Source organism: Nilaparvata lugens, chromosome 7 (genome assembly GCF_014356525.2).
Source record: "Nilaparvata lugens isolate BPH chromosome 7, ASM1435652v1, whole genome shotgun sequence".
NCBI classification, from domain to species: Eukaryota; Metazoa; Arthropoda; class Insecta; order Hemiptera; family Delphacidae; genus Nilaparvata; species Nilaparvata lugens.
In genome coordinates, this window is record NC_052510.1 from 38,811,121 (window position 1) to 38,829,148 (window position 18,028).

The 18,028-nt window shown below is 35.9% G+C and overlaps 1 protein-coding gene across 1 annotated transcript; it reads right to left on the reverse strand.

Annotated features, from left to right (window-relative positions):
- Positions 1 to 6,611: 6,611 nt before the first annotated feature.
- On the reverse strand, positions 6,612 to 17,805 carry LOC120352405. Its single transcript, XM_039432714.1, has 6 exons — positions 17,710 to 17,805; positions 12,488 to 12,863; positions 10,303 to 10,505; positions 9,337 to 9,543; positions 8,508 to 8,802; positions 6,612 to 7,144 (listed from the first exon to the last, which is right to left on the reverse strand). The coding sequence occupies exons 2-6, from the start codon at positions 12,845 to 12,847 to the stop codon at positions 6,824 to 6,826; spliced, it is 1,386 nt and encodes a 461-aa protein (XP_039288648.1). The 5' UTR covers positions 12,848 to 12,863; positions 17,710 to 17,805; the 3' UTR covers positions 6,612 to 6,823.
- Positions 17,806 to 18,028: the final 223 nt, after the last annotated feature.

The following is an 18,028-nucleotide window of genomic DNA, read 5'->3' on the forward strand; positions in this document are numbered from 1 at the left end:
AATTCATTTGTACTGGTGGCAAAATTTTACATTGAAAATAATTATTTGTTAAAATCCAAGTTCAATAGTAATGAAAACAAATTCCTTCAAAAAATAATTGATAATAATACGTTTCGAGGGAAAAAATTAAGAACAAAAAAATGGGAAGCATCGGGGGATTTGAACCTAGGTACCATCGCTCCGTAAGCAAGCTTCTTACCGCTGCGCTACTTAGACGTTGGTAAATCGTAGTCTTATAACCTGCTTATAAAAATACACACTTTGGGCTATGGAACTTCAATTAGCCTACGGTAGCATAGATGAATTTGAACATTAATATTCTGAAAAATCTAGAAGAAAAATAGAAATTTGGGCTTCCAGGTGCACGAGATTGATATTTTTAGAATCTATGTTCAAAATTTGGAGATCTAAATCATTCCCGTTTTTCCGGTATGCAATCCACAAGTTTTGACCATAATTCATTATGAGTTGATAACAGATAATTCTCAGACATTGTATTTTCTCACTTGGTCGTTCAATTTTGACTGATACGCATAATTATAATATGATACTCTTCACAGTTTTCTTCAACTAAATCAAACATGTAAAAGTCTAAATAGCCTATACATTAGTTTTCACAAGAAAACTACATTAGCTATCGATAAGACAGTATTTTGAAACTCAATTCCTTTGAAGAAGATTGCACACAAAATAATGGAATCATTTCAAAGATGAATAGCTCTGATTTCAGGTATAACGTCGATTGATATCTCCACCAAGAAAGAATATGAACAATTATTTCAAATGCATCAGTTACACGGTTTGACAAACAACACATCCAGAATCACAATGCAGTATGCACACTATAGCCTATATACACTTTGATACACCGACTTGAAGACTCGTAAATATAATAACATTTCAGTGATTCTTCATACATGGTCTTATGCGAGATAGTAGACTAAAGAATCAAGAAGAATACGCTTCTACTTATCTTCTAATAAATTGAGGTCGTTTGATATGGAAAATATTATTGAAATTAGAGTAAAAAAATGTAATGGTGATGGTGAATCGAATTGAATATTGAAGTTAAAAATTGAGTGAACACCCTGAAAATCTCCTTGCAAGAGTTGGGAAAAAGTATCTACATTTAACACATCATGATAAATGAAAATGGAATGTGAAGATTGTGGTTGGTCCCCAATAAAAATAAGAATCATTTAGAAAATAAATGATGATAAATTGGAAATACATAATACATTTTATGAGTGATGAGAATAGACAAAAAATCTCTTCTTCAATAAAACGATTCTTCTCAACTTCTGTCAGAACATCTACCGTACTTTTTTAAGCAAATTATTATAATGATTACTGAAAAAGAATTTAGAGAAAAGAAATGCCGTAAATGATGTATAAAAAATCTATAAAAACATCTCGCTTGAAATGGTTAGAACAATCACAGCTTCGTTGATAGTATTGTAGGCTTTAAATTTTTTCAATAATCATATTTGGACCATATACGTGATCAATATAAGAGACTTAGGTTACACATACATCAATAATATATTGTGCAATACATACATAAGCTTTTATGCATAATACAAAACACACACGGTACACAACATCTATATCAATGTAGGCTATAAGATTCTAAATAGAAAATTGTTCCTTTTTTAGAATAGTATTTAGAGAAATATCAGACCATTGAATTGAGATAGTTCAATCTTAGAATTACACACAAATATATTTTTTACAAGCTGCACCAGAAAATTTACAATATAATTTGAATTCTTAAAGGTTACTCTATTCTATTTTTTGTGAAATCAAGCTTCTGTACTTAGAAAAATGGAGAGATTCTATTAATATTCAAGAGATAGGTTTATTCCGTTAGTTGGGCCTATTATTTATACTTGTTCCACCATACAAAATTATGAATACTAACGTCCTTTATTATGTTGATGTAACTACCACATACAATACACCGTCGTTGTTGTTTTTTATAAAAGTCATTGGAGTATATCGGAAAAATATAATGAGAAAATGAAGAGTTTAAGAAGGTGACAGGAGTATCCATTGAAAATCGGTCTCATAGTTCGAAAGAATTTTTCACAAATAATTTGAGTTGGTAGTAAAAAAATGAAAATACAGTAATCCTAAGAGTTATCAAATAACATCCAATCATTATTACAGTGGATAAACTTTGGGAACTATAAAAAATCCCAAGTTTCAATAATTACAGACTTCAATATTTACTCCAAGATAATCTAAATAAAGTGAATATTCTATAGCATCTGAGCTCCATCTTGAAGATAAGAGTTTTAAATAAGATCATAGGATAAAGGTAGACAATAAATCTTGAAAGTACAGTGCGGTACATCAACATCACAAAAGCATTTAAAGGCTCAGTTTTTATATAGTATACATATTATATATATATATAGCTACCGTACTTGATTTTCCCAGCACTTTGAAACACATACTGTCGTTTTGATAGAGAATAGAAAATATATCTAGAGGGAATTGGAGGCTTAGATATAGATATACTGTGGTGAGCTCAGCTCTTTTGTACGAAATGGGAAATATTGGTTACAAAAATGACTCTACTCCACATCCCTACAGCTTCCAGCTTCTTGTTAAGAAATGTCTCATATTTCACTGGAGTTCAATCTTAATTATAAATTTAGAGAATGACGTTTTGGTGTTCATAGCTCTCAATGAAAACTAAATAAGTCTATGTTATTGTGGGTGTGGAATTTTTCGATTGTTTTCTATTAAAAAGTTTGATCCCCTGCATTCAACTACAATATGAACTAAGAAACTATAAGAAACTACAATACAATAAACTACAATAAGAAACTAGATAGATTACGATTTTAAATAGAACTATCTAACACCAGAGAATTCAATACTACTTGTTAATTTATACCTCTCAATTTTGTCCATTGACAGTTCAGATTTATACTTTCTATAATATCATTATACAAGTAAAACTGATATGATACCTCTTTTAAAAACACCTCTTGTTATGGGGAAAGGGTATCTACTTTATCTGTTTCATTTTATTGCTAAGACTAGCACTTTTGATATATTTTTTGTAATACGGTACTGTAATTCGGAATTGCTTATAACATCATGCATCCATTAAAATATTATGTTACAATAATTGTAAGTAACATAATACTGAGAATAATATTATCAATAGTTTTCAGAATAGTTTTGGGCTATGCCTGTTGTTCTATCCCGATCATATTTATATGATTTGTAATTATATCAACAAATGAATTGGGATCAAAACCTGTTATACTTACTATGGTTCCACCGGTTGGAGATAATGATAATGTTATTGATTTAAAGTACACTGTACAGGACATAGATGCATGGTATTTTCATAACCAATAATCTCAAGTTGAATTTATTACCCTTTTCACTGTGCTTTTGGGGAAAAATGAACACAATAAAATTAGTCTTGCATTTTAGTTCAATTTAACTTAGCTATTGGACCCACATATGATGAGTTACGCATTCGACAATTTAGAATCCAAGTGAATCTAATCACTTTGCTCCACGATAAGCATTAAAACTAGAATATGTGAAACAGCATGAATGAGCAGTGAGGCCAGTAGCCATAGAATAGCCTATGTGTTACTGCCTCACTATCTTCCAAATTTATATTTTAAGATATGCTTCACTTATATCAAAGCAACTTTTAAAATTATACTGTATAAGACTATACTGTAAAATTACCGTATATAGACTATTCAATGTTAAGCTCTCTCAATAAACTCAAAGATTTGAGCAACTCTATTCAGAGATTTTTTTAATATTATTCATTGGTAAGTCTTCTTATCAATGTAGATTTTGAGAAATTCAGCTCATTGAGGAATTCTCTTCAGCCGAATGAATAACCCACGTTTCTTATTCTTATCTATTGATAAAGATATTTCCAATCATTCTCAATTCAAATAATTTCTGAAATCATTATTTATATATCAGAGTGGTCTTCCAACAAAAGAGAGATCTGTGATTTAGAAATTCCTTTCACAGCCTCAATTTCGAACATAAATTTGAAGCATCAACTTTAATCTGAACATTGTGGAGTGAGCAGACAGCAGAGCACCCATAATTATTACAAGGAACTTGAACGAATGATTTGAACGAAGAGATTGAGTGAATGAATGAATATCTGTCTATTCAGAGTAAGGATGTTTAGCAATTTGCGGAAACTTCTGAGGAGAGAGCAGAGATGGATGAGATTTTGTTGGAGGAAAGCGAGAGATTCACGGAACATAGAAATGAAGGGAAACTGGAGATGAGTAAACGCAGAACAAGAGGCTATAGTTCCAAAGTTGATGTTTGAACAGTGCGCGTGGGTTGGGTGGTGGTAGGGGGTGGTTTGAATGCTTTTCGAGGGAGTGAGGCGGCCGAGGGAGCGAGGGAGTGAGTTCATCGATCGGGAGGTTGGGGTCTGTCTGTGCCAAAAGTTGTGGGAGATGCGTGGTCCTGTTTCACCTGTTGGTCTATTCACAAATGAAACTTCCTTATGAGAGTAGGCTAGCCTCAAGAATATTGTGTAGATATGTAAGCTATATACCATCCTTGGACTAGCCTTGCACGTTCATCGTCCAAACAATAATATTGTTCCCTGTTGTAGATTTACGCGATTGAGATAACGTTGATGGCTGTTTTGATTAAGTTTCTACATGCTAACTAGGGGTTCAGTCTCCAAATTCCAAGTTACAAGAGTGCATCGAGAGTTGAAAAATAATGTTTTGCCCCAGGGTTTTCAAATACCTCACTTGTCATATCAACGATTGAACTTCTCTTAAACAAGTATTGTACATTGAAACTCTTTTAGATTTATATTTTGATTTAATTGTTGCGTATTGATGGATTAACAATACAAATTTTTCATGGTGAAATGATGCTATGTATGATTAACGAATTTTCCAGAAAGAAAGTAGGAAATATATGAATGGAATATTACTTATGAAGGTGCGTACAGACTTATACGACACGAACACGTGCATTTCACTTTCCATCAGCTGATGCTATTTATATTATTTCGGTATTTGTACAGAAACTGTGAGATGCAGATATATTGAGCATAGCCGCATTAGCCGATGAGAAGTAAAATGCGCGTGTTCGCAGTGGTGGCTTAGCAAAGGGGGGGGGGTTTCCAGGTTGCAACCCCTCCCCCATCAAGCCAGAAAAAGAGGCCCAAAAATCCAAGATAACCCATGAAATTCCACTAGGTGAAGTCTATAGGGGGCCCAAAAATTTTGGTCACCTCCCCATTTCAAAATCCTGGCTATGCTACTGCGTGTTCGTGGTCTGTACACTCCTAAACATAAAATAAGGAAAACTGAGATTACGTATCATATTGTAGATCACATACCCACTTTGATGCTCCGAGCGAAGGTTTGTTTTTCAAAAAACAGTTTTATTCCAAAAGAGCCTGTCTCCAATACAACGATCTCTGAGACTATTTTCAAAACTGAACAGCAGCTCTGTTATTACTCCCGAAAAATGATACGGGCAAGCAGGTCTCAGTTCTACATGTAATCTAATTGATATAGTATAAACCCTAAACCTGAGGATAAGTTTGCAGACCAAAGCCTACTGAGTGGGTTAAGAGAGCCCGCTGGGTAATACAAGAACCTCATCATCTTTTTCGTTGAATTATTACTAAGGAAGTACAAAACTATCATTCCTCACTCCTCTCAGATCTTTTGATCATTTACGTTCACAAGTAGGTAAACATCAAGGCATGCAAGCCTTGATACATGCAAGCTGATACAAGCTGTGATACGACTTTTTCACATGAGATCTATTATATGTCTTTTTATTTTTGATGTACGGTAACGGAAACGTTCAACCGGTTGTCCAACTCAGAATATATTCCAATGTATTACATTCATCCCAGTTAAGCCCTCAATAAATGACCTTAGAGAAAAGTTACCGTTAGTTATTCATTGCATTATTTTTCTCTGGTGTTACATACATTTTGAGGTATTATTATTGCTTGTAACGTATTACAATGTATGAATGCATATTTCTCATACATTCTGCATTCACACCATAGCATTGAATGTCGAAGAAAACCCTCAATTCAATAAAATGTTCAATCTATTTTGTTAGGGTCTACATTGTTAGGTATTCCATATTTTGATTCGCACTAGTATGCAGTATGCACTGTTTAAACAGTGTAAGCTGAAACCAAATCTAAATGATAATTTTGGTGAATCACTATAGGCCTATCGTAGCGTGATAAATTATCTTTCTATTCATCCAGATTCTTCAATATGCTTGGAAATTTCATTGTGGAAACAGCCATTGGAAGGACAAAATTGGACTGTTGGACATCGGAAATTACTCGAATTTATACATTTATGATTGTGAAAAATGTCTTCTTTATAAAATAATACTTGTGCTATGATATTTTCCTGCTTCAATCTTGTTTAATTTTGAAATTTCCTTTAATACAATTTTTATGTCTTAAGTACCTGTTTTGCTATGATACTCTCCTACCTCAAAGCTATTTTATTTAAAAACTTACTCAAATTCATAAATTTTGATTCCTTTAATACTGTTATGCTATGATACTCTCCTGCTTCAAAGCTGATTCATTTCAGAACTTCCTCAACTTCATACAATTTTGATTTTTCAAATAGATGTGCAATGATACTCTCCTGCTTTTAACCTGATTCTTCTACAAACTTACTCGACATACAATTTTTTAAACTTCTTACTTCATACAATTTTGATTTCTTAAATACCTGTTGTGCTATGATACTTTGCCGCCTCATTTTACCACGTTCGTCGTGAGCTGGCATTCGGTGGCCGGTTATTGAGCGTTGGCGGCAATCTCGTCAGCAATGGCGGCCTCGGTGGTCGCCTGAAGCACGGCCTCCATTGGCAGCTGGTCGTCGGCTGCCTCACCGCCCAGGCCGATGCAGTCCGCAACGTCAGCGTCGCCCGCCCGCGACGCCAGCCAATTCCATCGCCAGCGCATCTTGGCGTCGTCTCCCACCTGCACCGAGTGCGCAATGAACACCAGCGAAATGAGGCTCACCACGAACAGGATCAGGGGCACCAGCACCGCTACCAACAGTTCCCGCCGTGTCTTGTCCAGGTTGAAGCGCGACACTACTGTTGTCGAGTCGTTCTGTAGGGAACGATGATTGCAAAACATTTCAAAAAGTTGCCGAAAATAGGTTCAACACCGATTTATTCATGATTGATGTTTGCTTCAAGTTTATAATTTATAAATGAGTTGAAGGGAGTAATTATTGTTGTTGTCATGTCGTTCTGTAGGAAAATATGGTAGGAAAAGGTTTCAAAAAGCTACTGAGAATAGTTTATATCGATTGAGAAGAGTGCCTGTTTGTATGAGTTGGAGGGGCTGTTACAAAGTTGTCTGTGGACAACGTTGGTAGAGACAAATTACCAGAGGTTACCAAGAAAGGTTTTGGAAGAAGTCGATTGTATTAGATAGTAGTAGTATTATAGTAGTAATATTTTATAGTACGGTACCTAGTAGGCTCATGAAGAAACAAATTATTTTTAAAGGAATTGCATGAGAAGCTGCATGAACAACTGGTGAAATGTATTTAACCTATTAGAGAGAATCAAGGAAATGAAAGGACGCTGATTAGAGAAAATAGTCTGGATATTATTAGAAAAGTATGTAGTGAAACAATTCTACATTAGAATTATTCCTGGTACTGTAAATGAATTCAATCTTGTTCTGGAAAGGAAAGTATCGTTAGTGAAAGGAATAAAAGTGAGAAAATAAGAAGAACTAGCTTGGTATTTTATGAAAGTGAATAATTAATTATTGGTAAAAGCAGCATTCAAAGAATATAGATAATTAATAGCGTATAATATTGTTGAGGAGTCGTTATTTGAACATGAATAGGGAAGGGGAAATTTCAAATTGGTAGAAGATTAGATAATAATACTAGGGCTAACAGCATAGAGAAAAGATAGCATAAAGCTAAGTTTACACTATGTAGCTGGAGAGCTATATAGCTCTGCTAGCTCTGCTACATAGTGTAAACCTAGCTTAAGAAGATATCGTAAAGGGCGTTTATGTTTCAAATTTCACTGTTAACTCGAGCCGATAGTCATAGTAGTTGTTTTTGGTGGAGCTATGTGACGCTGCTGTAGAAAAAAGTCTCTCATACGTTCTTATTCTCAAACCCAGCCAAAACAGTAAGAAGAGACAGTAGTATTCATGCTATATAGCAGTTTTAAAAATCTAGTATAGCAGTTTTCTGTTTAGTGGAAGGAAGAAAAGACAATTTATCATTCACTTTCATAAAATACCAAGTTCCTTCTTTTTATTTTTTCACTTTTATTCCTTCCACTAAAAAGAAGAATAAAAGAGTAGAAAAAGAACAATAGAAAAGTAGTCTTTTCTACTTTTCTATTATTCTTGTCCTTTCTTTTGGACTTTTAATCTTTAACATAAACGAGCATGGGATATATTCATTCTCTATGTAATATTGAGAGACAAATGCACTCACTCTGTTGATGTAGCAGGGATACCGGCTCTGTGCAGTGTTATTATCGCCGTCACTGTCGTGCGTGGCGTGGAACTGGCCACACTCGCCGCGCAGTGTGTTGACGCATCCCTCCAGGTTGATGAGCAGCCGCGAGTAGTTGTAGATGGTGAGCTTGCTCTGCCAGGGCACGAACTCCTGGGTCGGGTCGACGGGCGTCGTGCTATTCGCCACCAGCGTCCAGAACACGCTGAAGTTCACAAAGGGCTGCGGCAGTTTGCTCTCCTCCAGAATTGTGCCGTTTAGACAATCGGTGGCCCTGTCAATGAAAATAATTTTAATACAATTTATGAGAATGTTGAAAGAATGAATATTGTTTCATTCCAATGATTGCCGAAGTCCATCTTAGTCTAGTGGTTTTTTCCTGGTCCGCCGGTTTCTTCCATTACACAATCGACAATATTGAGATCTTCTATTTTCGAACGTTCTACTATAGGCCCATCTTCCAAGCTTGATTTGAGTTACTCAATCTCATAGGATAACTTGCTGCAATCACGATAATTTGGAAGAGATCTAGAAATACTCAATAGAATGTAGAATTACACTTCTTCGAGTATAGATATCGACCAATCCAGAATATTAATAAGAAGAACCTATGAAAATGTCATCTGGATTAATCTAGAATATTGATAAGAAAAATAGGGTGTGATAAGTACTTTAACATCTTAACTTAGTAGAAGAAAGATACTTTAAAATTCAATAAGGAGGGAGCTGGAATTCACGAAGCTGACAATAGATAAATATTGTATATTGCGAATTTATACGTTTTCAGAGCACATGCAGAACTTCTCACCTGAGACTATTGCCATGCCTCTCCACAGTGTGACAAGAAGCTAGAAATATTTCCTGTTCGTTCCAAATTTGTTTGTCTCCCACCTTGACTTGCCGACAATCTCCAGCGTAAACATTGTCCTCGTATTGGATAAACAGATTCATGCTGGACGTCGTTATTTTATTGCAATAGCGATCGCAGAGAAAAGGCCTTTTGATTTTTGTACATCTGCAAAAGAGAACAAAACACTTTAATAGGGGTTCTCTATAGAATTAGCTTTGTAATATTGCATTGAGACATCGAACTGAATAATTCTATTTTATTGTTCGTGTGTAACAACCAAGTAGAGGAGAAGAAATTTACAAACGTGAATGGAAAATATTCCCATTCTTAATTGGTCTTTTTGTTGAAGAATATGGCGATGATTTTGTCCATGCCTTAGTTCTACACTGCGATATTCTATTGGATTTCTCGAGCTTCTGATTAACGAATGAAAAAGCCAACTTATATCATTCAGTAGGAACCTACTTTAGATTTCTAGTAAGTCTTAGTACCTGAATATCAACACCAGTAAATGTTGATTTTCATTTTATGTTGGTACTAAATAACTGATTCAGATAAAGAAACTTCAAGATCCATTACAGCCAAAAAACTATCAAGATACAAAGACGTTATTCTGGTTGTCACAAGATCAATCTACAATTATCACTTTCTTAAAATATTCTTCATGTTCTTCTTCTTCTCCTACTACCTTCCAGGATTTCAGGGTATCTCTGCTTGTTCCGAACCTCATATCTGTCCATCTTTTCCTTGGACGGCCACGGTCTCTCTTGCCTTCTCGGTTGTAGTTGAACAACAGCTTAGAAGGCAAGAGAGACCGATCTTCTAAGTTGTAGCAAATCAAAACCTTCTTATTCGATACGAATCGACTGCAATATCACTTTCACCCTCCACTATTATTCGGTACCTGATCTATAATTGACTTACTTTGATTTTTTGCATTCGAAGAAGCCGTTCAACTTGAGATTGTCTTTGTCGCTGTCGACGACGATGCCGTCAGCCTTGTGATGGCACAGGAACAGTTCGGACATGTTGGCGCAGTGACCAAGCGAGCAATTGAAAACGCCAGTCAGGGTGGCACACTCAGAGTCGTTGTTGCAGTTATACCTTTTCAACGCCCTCACGTTCACCTGCATTCAACATCAAATTGTTGTTAACAATAAAATTCTATTATGGCTGCTATCTATTAGGATTAGGATCAGCAAGGGGCTTTTTGGCAAATAAAATGTCAATATAACAATAAGAAAACGCTGTTGCCATTTTTATGCTGACACTATCGAAAAGGCTCTCTTCCTCGCTCTCTCTCTTACACAATCAGCTCACTGGCTCTCCGGATTCTGTAAAATCTGACAGAATAATAATTGTCCTCCATATAAACCTAGAATGCAGCAGTGCTGCATTCTAGGTTTGCACAGAATTACGTTCACACGTTTACGCAGGCAAGTCGTATACATGCCTTGTTTTCCCAATCATCTCTCAGTGTCTCAGTTATATAGCGAGTAGACAAGCGGACTCTACACTTGAAAGCTCACATTATATTCTATGTTTAAATGCTGTAGTTTGAATGGTGTATCAATAATTCGGTTATTGAAGAAGAACCTTATACCCCATATATCTATTTTCATAACAAAAATGAACCATTAACCTATTTATAACCTATTCGACCTATAAGTAAACTGTTACTGCTGATGGGATGGATTGTAAGTGGGCTCTAATTTTCTTTAAAAAAAGGTCATTTTGTTATATTTTATATTTTCATTTCTCTATATATAGGAAATTCAAATTCAAATGTGAAAAATGCATCTCTGTCTCTCTTTACTCGTCGTAAGAAAGGTTCTAGTGAAGCAAATCATTTATTCATCCGAATATATAAAAAAAAATTTCGATTCTCCCAAGATATCGCATTAAAATCAAAATAGAAGATTCTATGACCTCTGTGAGGTCTCAATGACTGAAATAGTTTCAAGCCAGTTTATATCGTATCGGTTTCGATCGTCAAGATGTTCAATATTAGATCAGTCAGCTGCAAACCTCGTGTCTCGAACCGCAATCAATTCCACGTCTATTATTCAGGAAGAGCATACTCTTCTATCTGGTCAGAACTTCCGTTCAGCTAGCTCCTTCTAACTTATGCCTGTTAAGCCCTATCATGTGCCGAAGCTACATAATGTAATAGCTAGTAGCGATCGCTTGGTGGATTTGAGGGAGGTAATCTTCATTTTCCATTTCATAAACTATCTGGTGAATATGGTTTGCTTACAGAAATACAATAGAAAGTTCATTAAGAGTTGAAAAAATGTGACCTTTTTGATCCATCACAAACAGTGATCAACACCTTTTATAATATTGCTCGTTATTGATATTTGTATGAAACATAGTTCTTCATTCCATCATAGTTGAAACTGTGCCGGTACCCACTACGTATACGTCTAAAAGACGTTCAACCTCCTTTTAAAATTAATAAAAACCAGGTGAAACAGAAACTCCATCTTTGTAATAGATGGTGGGTGAATAAAGATCCTGCTGGGAGAAGGGGTTGCTCATATAGTGCTGATGCGATTAATATTGAGATAAATTTTTCTAAGAATGTTCATGATTCCCACCAACTTTTGTGAAACTATCTTTTGAATGACTCATCAACATTTCTAACATTCCCAACATTTCTGTCATTAGTGTCAGCTCTTCTAACATTTCTACCTGCTATTGCGATGTTTGTTTTCTTATTTCTTCCTTCATTATATTGGCGGCATCTTTTAATTGTATCAGTATTCTCATCATTTACTTTCAAAAACGATAATCTTTCCGAATTTTCATCTACCTTATGAAAGAGGTTGGTGATGGAAATGTATGATCTATGTATGATGAATGTCAACTGTGGGGGAGGGGGTGGGGCGTTATTGAAAGTGATTTGCCCTTTCGAAATCCAAGTTAGTGGAAACGATTCATGTATCATGTAGCTTTTCGAACTACATGAGTACACATTGCTCAAGCTAACAGAGCCTTATCATCAGCTTTGTCAACTAACTGGAAACGATTCATGTATCTTTATGAACTACATGTTTACACATTATTTCAAGCTAACAGAACCTTTTCATCAACTGTAACAACTGACCTGTGGACAGGACACAGTATTGAGCCGGGTGCAGTTCTCGACAGTGATGTCGGTGCCGTTGTTGCGTGCGGTGACGTGCAACTGCATGCAGTAGCCGCTGGTCTTGGTGAGGCACCACTCGCCGCAGCTGGCCCACTCGCAGTTGTTGACCCAGGCGGCGTTGACCGTCTGACACATGACGGGCGTTGGGTCGAGGCCGGCGTTGAACGCCTGGTAGGCCGGCGTGTAAACAGCCACTGCCAGGTAGACCATGGCCACGCAACTCAGCACCAGCGTCAGCTGACACAGACATATGCTGCCACAGATGCTGCGGTCCTGCTCCGGGATGATGCGTCGCTTGTCCTTGCGTCGGCGACCCATAACGTCACATCCTTACCTGTAAAACAATTTGCTAGCTCAATACACATATTCTTACTAATGCCCTATAATGGACAACAGTTTTGATGTTGCTTGATGAGTTTATCATGTTTTTCTGCAAGAATTTACAACAGAGTGTGCTTCTATTATTTCGAGTACAAGGTCACGGTATTTTCCCTAAAAAGTATCTTAAAGTATTTTCAGAGTACGTCAATTTCACTTCTTCTATTCAAACCTGTCTTGTAGGCGTTGCACTTTCCAGTGCTCATCACTCATCTTTTTTGAAAAGTTGTTGTCAAAGTTGAATAAAAACACACATATGTTGTCAAATTCTACACAGTTTTATGAGTTTTAATTCGGTACACGACCACGGTTTCGTGACCACACCGGTCACATTTTCAAGTTGACTGTTGACGAGTCAACCATGACCATGGTCATGGTCACGACCATGGTCGTGTACCGAATAAAACTGTGTAGAATTTGACAACATACCTGTGTTTTTATTCAATTATGGAACGGTTCTACAATATTGACAATGTCTCATTGTCTTATTGAAATTGTTGTCATGTCTTTCTCATGAAATTGTTGTCATGTTGACTGTTGTTGTATATGATCTTCAAGAGTGGAGTAGTTTGTTTCATCACTTCACTGAATACTTTCATCAATCCTTCCATATACATGATTCGAGAATCAATTCATCAGTTTCAATTAACGAATGAATGACCAATCCAATAGTTCTCTACTGTGTGAATACAAAAACAGTGGTGAAAATGTATAGAAATAGGATGGAAAAGTCTGAAAAATTTCAAATCACAGTGAATGCCAACAAATCCATCCAGAAATACTGAATGACCATGTGGTTTGGAAATCCGTCCGCCTTCTTTGACAATGGAGCGTTTTTTTCGTCAAATTCCAATGACCATTGAAATGTACTGAAAAGCTTTCAGTTGCAACATGAAAGCAAGTAATCTGAATGAGGAAAGAGACTTTGGACTGGTAGAGCTGGAGTTAATTTCACTCATATCGGAGAATGAAGAGAGATAGAGTAAGTGAGAGAGAGAGATGGTGACGGATATAGGAAAATCAATAGATGTAGACTGTTGTGACTGCCGGAAAGAATAGAAGCCATTATTTTGATGAGTGGATGAGCCATTTCACTGCCTTGATGGTAATTCAGAGAGGCACTAATATGTGACCAAATTACCTTAATAACAGCCATTTAATGTGTGACGCCACTATTAAGCTGATTAATTGTCCTCTCTGATTAGTCAAGCTAAGTGGTATTCTGTAACTTTCTGCGCTGTAAAGTCCTCATCCACCACAAAATGCGTTTTCACAATAATTCATGAGAAATTAACACTTCTACAAAATTAAATGACACATTATCAATTTTATTTTCACATTAAATTACTTAAGGAACAAATATGATGGAGAATAGAGAGGACGATGAAATAAATTATGTATTTGCATACTAAACTAGTTTATATGAAAAGAAGAGGTATTCGAAATTTAGAGACTCCAAGAGTTAATTTGAACAGTGAAGATGGAGAAATTCAACAGAAAAATGATGGTCAATCAATCTACCAATAAAAACAGTATCCGTTGATTAAACTTATAAACCGTGATTATGATGTTCTACACATAAGGAAATCTAAATCATGACATTTTAGAACTTCATCAATCATCATCTTTTTAATCTAAATAATAGCATTTGACTACTGATTAATTTCCTCACTATTTTCAGTAGATGGAGAATTTATTGTTTATTGCATGATATTAGAAGTCAAATTAATGATTCAGTCATCGTTGTTGTTATCTCATGGATTAGACTTACTTGTTGAGCAAAACCTGTTCTGACATCCATCTCTCCTCGGCCTCCCTGTGCATGTCTGGTCTCTTGCCTTGTGGCTCATTCAACCAGCCTGCTCTGAGGGGAAACGATCATGTCATATCCTTGATAGATGTTCAGACAACTTCAATTCGTATCTCCAGATTATTGTTGTGACCGGTATTGGGAATGGTAATATATGGAAAAGTTAGAAATTATCATGCAAATAGATCAGATCTCCAGTACCAGAAGTTATAATTCTGATAATATAATGTAGATCTCTAGGATTAATTATTTACCGACAGAGTAGCCTTAATTAGACCACAGAGCAGACCGTTCGTGACTTAACATCACAATGACATGGGTTGCAAGTTTTTATCCATTATCTCTGTTCAGAAGGCATCTTGACGCATTTGTCAAATATTTACAAAGAATGCCATTCTCATAATCAAGTTATAGGTGCGTGCATTACTTCTCTTTCCATATTCACAAGCTAAATGTTCGGTGAACATGCAACTTGACAAAGCGGTTCTTTCCAGTGATGGATTAAAATCGATAATAATCATAAGCAAATTCATTTCCAGGATTGAAACAAGCTGACTATCTTAATTTGTAGTATTCATCAGGTTCAATTTACAGCATGCGTTAATTCCATTATTTTATCAATGGTTAGGTTATAGGTACGGTAAGTGTATGTTTCATATTGGATCAATTCTATTATTTTTTAGCAGGATGGTTCCATCTTCCTAGAAAGTTTCTGTTCCTTATCCTCCGTGGTTGTAATGTTTCCAACTTCAGTATAAGGGAATTCTGATGTTTTCCTTGAATTCTCTCCAGAATAATATTTTTTATTAGTCCATTATTGCGATCCTGCGTGATAGGATGTATTGTGTGTATTATGATATCACATGGAATAGAGCCTGATATTCTTTTTCACTAGGTAATAACCTAATAGATGGAAGACTACTACCACACAGAGAAAGGCAAAATATTGTGCTGAATTTCTTTGTTAATTTTCCAAAATATAGTTTCATTTTGCATTATGAACTGAATGTCTCAATACTGTGACTACCAATCTGTCATCCAATAATGTCCTCTCTTGTTCTATCGATTAGTTGGTTAGTGTGCTGTTTGATGACAGGTTCAATGTCATTCATAGCTGGAAATAGATTCAGCTCGTTCTATCCGAAACCCCCTCTCCTGAACTAAACAGCCCCCTCCCATCCTGAATTTCAACACAGCACAACAACCCAAACTCCGAGACTTGCAAGCACCGTTGCAAAGCGCAACAGTTGGCTTCAAACGATCACCACTTCTACTCTGCAAACATTCTAAACAAATTCTCTCTCTTTTGATTCTATTTCAGATGAAAACCAGTCTAATTGTTTGCAATGTTCTGTCGAATCATTTATTTCTTTCATCAATGTCAACTGATGGAGCTATTAAGGTTGTGAATTGAATTGTCCCATACTAGATAATTATTGTCAATAGGTAATCAATCGACTGTAGACAAATAATCTACCCTACTGTAGTCAGATCGACTACGCAAGAGTTATGCATGCAGATCGACTACGCAATGAATTAAGGCATGCAAATTATGAATATTAGACAAATTATACTTTATATTAAAATAAAAATACTACTTACTACTTAGCAAATCTATTCTTGCAATCAGTTCTACGAACAATCACAATAACTCTATAACTATCCTAGTAAATACAACACTATAATCACAATAAATTATCATTGAATACAGAATAATTGAATGATTGAGAATAAATGATAAATTGGAGTGATCCGTGGTGTAGTGGCAGTGGTGTAGTGCTTGCGTGGCAGCCTAGAGATACTGGGTTCAATTTAAACATCCTCATTACCAAACGTTTTTTAACAAGGTCACTCCCGTGTTATCGGATGGGCACGTTTAACTGTTAGTCCCGGCTGGAGTATGACAGTCGGCTCAAATTATATATTTAGGGTTCAGGCGAGGTGGGACCTTCTCACATGTGACTCCCCACCAACAAAAGCCATACAAATTTACATTTTAATGATACATTGTGAAATTTTATAAACCCGCCAAGTTCTAGAAATTCTAGGAAGTGGCTAATCATTAGAATTATGAGCCAAGCTAGTATTCGAATAGACAGTAATTTTCAAATTAATACTGCAAATGCCGTGAATCAGGATTATTTTACATGATGATCGGAATAGGGTCAATTGATTCTCATTAATCATCGATGGATCTACTGTATCATTACTCAATATCACTATTCATCCATCAAGATACATTCATAGAATGAAGCATCCACAGGAATATCGAACACGTCTGATGGATACAAAATTAAAATGAAGCTGAGTGTCAATTTTATAATCATTATTATTGAAATATACATTTCTGTTAAATGATTTAATGGGATTGGGACGTTCTCAAGTTTACCGTATTTGAATGATATCACTAAAGTTACTCAAATTTCATTAGAATTGGAAAAAAATATTCAATTAAGTTTATGAAATTCCAAAATAGCCTTCAGTAGAAGAACAATACTATGCAATCATGAAACGAATACTCTTAATACCTGATGAAAGTATTGCAATATTATACAACAGTAATGTTTTGTAGATTATAATTTAGTAAACTCTCCTAGCAGAACAGCATCGTAAAATGATTGGTATGACCCGTGAATGAAACCTCTAAATAATAAAGCCGTTAGGATCGAGTTTATAAGGGTATCAAATGGAACGGAGAGAAAAAATTCTGTCTCAATGAAAAGGAAGTTTTCATCCCTGTTATAATATTTACGCAGCTAGAGTTCAGCTGGCGTACGTCTCACTGCATTGGAGAGAGATGGATTCCACTCACTACGTTATCACAACTCTCTCTTATCATGTCGGTTCTGCTATTGACTAGAAGGGAAGAGTTTACTAGATTCCCGACTCACAGCTAGTTACGGAGGATATTGTTGTATTGTGTAGATTTCAAGTGGTGGTTTTGGAATTCGAATTTTGTAAACAAAAACAAGAATCGTGTTGAAATTCTCACCTGTTGAGAAGGTCGTAGCGACCGGTAGCCTTGGTGATACAGCTCTGGCCTCTAAACTCAGAACTGAGCAACCCTCATCACGTAAGCGCAATTTCCCTTTATCATACGCACAAATTTCCCTCACCGTCGGAGAATTTCCCTCGTACACGTCACTTATTGTGGATTGAACTGGACAGTTCCGGTCGGTGGTCTGAAAGTTTCCCGTTTTATAAACGTGATTCGGAAGTGGTGCTTGAACGCTGAGGATAAGGATACGCTAAGGATAGCAATGCTGCAAAGATTAAAAAATAATTTAAAGTTAATGACAGAGTCAAAAATT